Below are 6,245 nucleotides of genomic sequence, written 5' to 3'. Positions count from 1 at the left end.
AATCACCATACTGTTGTCTTAATCATCAGCTTTTTTAAACAAAAACCACTCGACGATGTTTAAACTAAGGGCTCGGGTAGCAGTACCTGGAGGGAGGATTTTAAAAATATAGAAACCAAACATAAAAATCTTACAGATCATTGAACAGTGGCCCTAAAACGACGGGCTGTTTTTCGGACCCGAATTTCGTGCATCAGTTAACTTCAGTAAAATTAGCTTACTTAGATTTCCACTTTTTGTTACAAAAAGATAGTTTATTTCTTGTTTCTTTCTTCTTCTTTTTTTGTAATTTTCAGTCACAAAAAAATCTATATTTTGTCACCTAAGCATTTATTTTACTGAATTCAAAAAGACATGAAAAGGGAGAGGGGGGAGAAATGTATTTTTTTAGTAAGGTATATAAGTGAATTTTTGACAACATATAATAAATATGATATATCACTTCGCACTCAGTCTGTTCAAATGTACATTTCCTTTCAGATTACGGAGCATGCCACTTTTCGGTAAGAAAAAAGGTCATGAGAAATCAGTGCAAAGTTCTCCGTTACCCCTGGTCTTCCGCGCGGTTTGTTCTTTGTATCCCTCTGTCCTCCAGAGTCTCTGCTGGCTCAGGGCCGGCTCCCTCCCTCCCGCTGTCTCTCCGTCCGACCTCCTGGAGGTTTGTTCGATGGGTTTGTTTGTTTCACTTACTGGATCGGCTCTGGGTTCATGGTTCAAAAGTCCCTGCTCTGATTGAATCGTCTCCGTGGCTGGCTCTTGGCTGCCTTCAGAAGCTCCTGGCCCCCTTTCATCTCCCCCTCAGTTGCTCGGCTCCTGCTTTTGGTGGCCGGTTTTTATTTGGGGGGAGGGGCGGGGGCTAGTTGCTGGGACAGCGGTGAGCTCTCACCGGGGGTGCGGGGTACCCGGGATAGGGTTGGCCAAGGGGTTGAGCGCGGGCTGACCCCCGGGCCCCAGGCCGTGGATGAGCACGCGGGGCACCAAGGGCCGCTGGAGCTGAGGGTGCGGAGCTGGGGGAGTCCGGTACATGCTGCTGTACATGGCCGCCGCCGCTGCAGCCGCTGTCGTGCTGTCCATGCTGCCCAGCAAGCTCGGGTGGTAGAAATAGGGAGAGGGGAACATCCTCTGGAGAGCGGAATAATTCCCAGCTTCGGCCAGCAGCTCCAGTCCCACCGCCGTCTGCCGCTTCCACTTCGTCCTGGAAGAGAAGGAGCACACAGGTCCAGAGCTAGCACGGAACCAGCCCCCTGCCATTGCTGCTCGGTTTCGAGGGGCCGAAGGAGTTCCCCGGGGACGTGAACCCCAACTCCTACTTGTCCTGGCCCTGCTCCTTCACCACCACCCCTCCTCTGCCACTAGAACGTCTGCTCCGCCAGTCGCTAGTGCGCTGGCAAACAAATCAGTGGGGAATCGAGCCCCGGTTCCCTGGGTTTAGCCACACGCACCAGGAACTAAAATGGAACCCACGGGACAGTCCCCCCTTCTCTTTGCAGGCTTTCAGGAGTGCGACTTTCTAAAATCGCAGGTGTCGGTGCCTTCAAACTTTGCAGTGCCGCGGAAACAGGGATTCATTGGTCCTGCATCCGAAAAACTGCACTAAACAAAAAATCAAACCGTTCGTGGAGCATAAAGATGCAGGGAAATATCGAACAAAGAAAGGAGAAGTGCTTTCAGTTCCAGATGGCAAGACAGCAGAGATCCCCGTTATAAAAAGATATTGACTAGTAGTTTGGCAGAATGTTTCTAGCGGCACACACGGTATTTTCACTCTCCTGACACAATATTTCAACCATTTTATTTCCTGGCCTTTCCCTCCCTCGCGAACCTCCCTTTGCCAAGCCCCAGCGAAATGCCTTGTGAGATCTGAGCTGGTGGATACACACACACTGCAATCCCGGCAAAATTAATAAACATGGCGCCCTGTTTAGATTGGATACAAATGACGCTAATGTTTTCCGACAGAATTAGGGTGGCTGAAACCGTATGTAATGAGACAGAAAATTATGGCAAAGATGACAACTGGACGTAGTTTTCCAAACCTAGTCAGCTGCGATTAGAATACACATACAATTGCCTCTCTGGCTTTACAACGCGGACAAATGGAAACCGAGCACATTTTTTTTAAACCAACACATTTTACAACTTGATTTCCTAGTCACTTTCCTAACATCACACACGGAGAAATCCTTGCAAACGCCGTGATTTCCAAACGGGCTACGGAGGCATGCCAGGAGCAACACTGCATAATGAGATTTCAGTGGGATTTCTTTCCCAGTGTGTTCCTGGGACACAGGAAGAATAATATGTCCCCAGTTTTGTAATCAAGATTTTCCCATTATTTATTCATGTGTGTTTTCGTTCATATTGAGATGCTCTGCTTTATTAATTAGCCATGGCTCAGACTGCTTTGTTGACTAGATTGTCAAGTGCAGGCAATCTGTACAGGCGCCTCCATGGCTTTTCTTGGCCTTTCCTTGAGAACGACAGTGGCCAATAACACTAGATTTTTATTTCGCAGTTTACTTATTGACTTTATTATCGTTCCTGTTACCTGTCCATTTAATTTATTTTAGGCACGCTGCTACTCCCTTTATTCTAGCAAGGGCAAGGAGTGAGTGTGTGTGGAGGGGTGGGGGTTGTTCCTTTATGAAATCTACCCACAGTCACAGATGGAAGTGGCCGGTGTTTGCTTTCCCTGATCAGATCTCACTGATATTGACTAGAGAGGTGGGAGTGTTTCTTCCCCCGGCCTTCAGACCGTTTAGCTCAGACTATCTGAGCAGCAACTCTGTTTTAGGGGCTTTGGGGAAATTGTTGGGGGTTATTTGGGGGGGGGCGGAGATCCTTGACTCTGCCCGCCTCCCTTACCTCCGGTTCTGGTACCAGGTTTTGACCTGCGTGTCGGTCAGGTTGAGAGCCGCAGCCAGGTCCATGCGGTCTTGTACGCTCAAGTACTTCTGCCGCTCGAAGCTCCTCTCCAGCTGATTGAGCTGATGGTCCGAAAAGGCCGTCCTCGCCTTCCGCGGCTTCTTCGCTCGGACTGGGGGGCTATCCCGGCTACTTGTGATCTCCCGGTCGCCTTCTTCTTTCGTCCCTAGAAACAATTCACAAGCACAACACTAGAAACAGGGTCTAAAGCAGCAACCCGAGGCGAGGCGGCTCGGGGTCTGGGACTCGGGGCAAAGTCGATTTCTTTACAGAGTTGATTATCATCTGACTGCTGCATTCGGGACTCCAAGGAAATCCCTCAATTTAGCTGATGCCTTTTCGTACCTACGTGTCTAAATGGGTTTGACAGGAGGGTCTGGCGATTTCTTTCTATGCGGCCGACAAACAGTCCCCCTTTCCGGGGTAAGGTTTTTCCCCTTTCAGGTGCACTTGGGGTAGGTTAAAGCAAAGTGCAGAACAGCGAGCGCATCAGATGTGCTAATGCCTCAGACAGGATATGTCACCCAAGCACCAAGTTGAGCTCAAATTGCTGAGCACGTCGTGGTGACAGCGCTAAGATTTCCGGATTCTATTTGTCAACTTTGGTTTTTTTGCTGAAATGCTGGGAAATCGATATGTCAATCCATCTCCGTTTGTACCAGTTTTTTGCAGCGCTCCTTGATCTTCCCTGCAGGAAGAACAATAATCTCTCTAATTGACCCACTGGGGAGGTTGGTGCACAAAAAATCGCCAGACCAGACTGTACATCTGTTTTGGGCACTCTTATGCTAATGTTAAAATAGCAAAATGAATGGCACACATGAGCGTCTTTCTATTATTCATCACATAACATTGCAAAATAGGTGAATGGCCTAAAATTAGGAAAATGTGTCCTCTCACCGTATAGTTTAAACTGTGCCTCATGCAAAGCCATTTTGCAGAACGCAGAGAATCCTTCGGCATTAAGGAAAAGGCTTTTCAAAGAGCAGCTATTTTCTTATATATAACCCCACGCCCATACACACGCGTATATATGTATATTTAAATCAGGAAATATTGCACTGTTGCAGATTCCGTAGGCGTACACAATTCGTAAAAGAGAAATATCCCATCCCAGCATAGGAAAAGACTAAACATGTAAAAAGCCTTCTAACGTGATCTAGTGAAAAGTTCTTATCTACTTTTAGGTCTACTTGGAAATTTGTCCTATTAATTAAGTGCTGCTAAACCTCTGTGCTTGGTGTTAGAAAACATGCGAACCATTTAAACGAATTAGCATTTAAAAAAGAAATGCATTCAAATTTTAAAAGAAACAAACATTCAAACAATTTTTTTTCGCCAAACGGCTAACCTAAAAAAAGAGGGGCGCCCCAGCAAGAGAAAAAAAGATTTCTCCACGGATCTGATATATAAAAAAACAGAGACAATAATGTAAAGAGGATTGGATTTGACTGGGTTTTGGTGGGATTTTTTTTGTTTTGTTTTGTTGTTGGTTTTGGTTTTTGTCACAGCTTCTGAAATATCAGAAGTGCTGCCAGGGAATTGTATCGCTTCCCATAGCAAATTGTGTACAATACTGACCACTGGAGAGTAATACCGTAAGGTTATTATGAATCAATAGCATTAGTGTTATTAGGAATAAAAGTGAAACCCTATCACGACAGGGGCTGCTCAAAAGCCACGGCGGAAGCGGTGGAGGCTGCGGGGGTAACATACTCACCGTGGCATTTGAGATCATTCTGCGTATCGTCGCGTTTGTCTAGTTTGGTTTTGCTGTCCTCCTGCTCTAGCTTTGGCCTGAAGCTCTCGTTGGCTGCGTTGCCCTCTTGTTTTGGGGTGTGGTGGGGAGAGGAGACACTGGTGCTGTAAGGTGCACAAGCCGCCAGCGGTTTGCTGTCGCCCAGAATGTCTTTAATTAGAAAAGAAGAGGTGGAAGTCCTGGGGGCAGAGTTGCCCGAGCCCAGCTGTTGTTGCTGTTGGGGGGATTGCTGCAAACTTTGTTGCTGCTGCTGCTGCTGGGTGTGATGGACATGGTGATGCTCTTGCACCAGATGCTGCTCGGGGTGCTCCATGGTGACTGAGATGGGGGACGAAGGAGCCGTCCCTACTGTGTCAATCTCCGAACAAGGGGACGGGGTGGCCTGGTTTCTAAAATCCGCTGTCCTGGCATCGCTGTTTAGCTGGCGAAAGTCTCCGTTCATCATGCCGGGGCTGCCTGAACCGTTATTAGACAAAATCGTGTCTATTCCAAAGCTCGACCCGCTAGATCCTTCCATTGTGGCCATTCAGAGAGGCGCCTTCATCCCAATCCGGGGCTCGGGAGGCTCGAGTCAGCGCCACAATCGGATCAATACATAAAACAGCAACGAGAATGTCAGTGTCTTTCAAACAAACAGAAAGGGGTGGGGGGCGGGGGAGGAGGGCAGGGGGCTGGGATGGCGACAAGACGGGCTGGTGGAAGGGCAGCCACGGAACTGGGAGAGAAACAAACCCAGGCAGCCGGCAGGGGGGAGAGGAGGGGAAAGTGACCAGGGAAAGGACAGAGAAAGCGCGAGCGGCAGGTTCAGGTGCTGCGCTCAGACACACACACACACACACACACACGTGGTGTTGGCCGTATTGTTCACGGGGCGCTAACGGAGCGTGGCCAGCCCGGGCTGGGTCGCCCTGCTAGGCTGCATGGCAGCGGGCGGCAGCCGCAGCAGGAGGCGGCAGGGCGCAGGGTGCCGCCGCCCGCCTCCGCCGCGGAGTTATTGAACTTTCTCGGGAAGTTGAGGCGTGGCGCAGGCGGCGGCGGCGGCAGCGGCAGGAGACGCGAAGCGGGACAGACCCCGGCCACTGCCGCGCTCTTCCCAGCGCAGCCCGGCTCCTCTCGGCTCCAGCGACTCCCTCCCGTGACGTCACGGCCATTGCCAGCCGCGTCCCCCCTCCGCTCTATTATAAACCCTGGTTTTTTCCGCCATCCGGCAAACGCCCCCATTGGCGGCCTGCGCGGCCCAGGCTGACGCCGCGGAGCGGCAGCCAATGAGCGTGGGCTCTGGGGCCCTTGTCAATTTCAGCGCCGGGCTGGTCTGCTATAGAATCTCTAGGATTCCGTCTCCAGTCGGTCTCCAAATATTGTCACTGTGCGCACCGCCGCGTCACTCCTCAGCCGCAGTAGCGGTGCTAACCACCACCATTACAAATAGCAATAAAGTGCACCGTGTGGGAAGAGAAATAAAATGGTTTGGTCATTATTTTAAGAGGCGAGACAGTAACAGAGGGGGAGAAGATGATGGGGGAAAGGGCAGCATGGAAATCAAATGTAGCTAGCCCAGCCT

General features: G+C 50.0%; 1 protein-coding gene across 1 annotated transcript; it reads right to left on the bottom strand.

The window, feature by feature from the left end:
- Nucleotides 1-228: 228 nt before the first annotated feature.
- Nucleotides 229-5,814, bottom strand: BARHL2 (BarH like homeobox 2). Its single transcript, XM_039483186.1, has 3 exons — nucleotides 4,646-5,814; nucleotides 2,866-3,091; nucleotides 229-1,195 (listed from the first exon to the last, which is right to left on the bottom strand). Exons 1-3 carry the CDS (start codon nucleotides 5,208-5,210, stop codon nucleotides 883-885), a joined length of 1,104 nt encoding a protein of 367 aa, XP_039339120.1. The 5' UTR covers nucleotides 5,211-5,814; the 3' UTR covers nucleotides 229-882.
- Between the last annotated feature and the right edge of the window lie 431 nt (nucleotides 5,815-6,245).

This window comes from Mauremys reevesii, linkage group 8, assembly GCF_016161935.1.
Source record: "Mauremys reevesii isolate NIE-2019 linkage group 8, ASM1616193v1, whole genome shotgun sequence".
Classification (NCBI taxonomy): Eukaryota; Metazoa; Chordata; order Testudines; family Geoemydidae; genus Mauremys; species Mauremys reevesii.
The sequence above is the reverse complement of the archived record's forward strand: the minus strand, read 5'-3'. Positions and strand labels throughout refer to the sequence as shown.

Excerpts from the sequence above, each read along its gene's own strand:
- BARHL2 (XM_039483186.1), bottom strand. The coding sequence starts at position 5,210 with ATGGCCACAATGGAAGGATCTAGCGGGTCGAGCTTTGGAATAGACACG. Across the intron at positions 3,092-4,645 it reads GAATGATCTCAAATGCCACG|GGACGAAAGAAGAAGGCGAC; the intron begins GTGAGTATGTTA and ends AATTGTTTCTAG. Across the intron at positions 1,196-2,865 it reads ACCTGGTACCAGAACCGGAG|GACGAAGTGGAAGCGGCAGA; the intron begins GTAAGGGAGGCG and ends CTTCTCTTCCAG.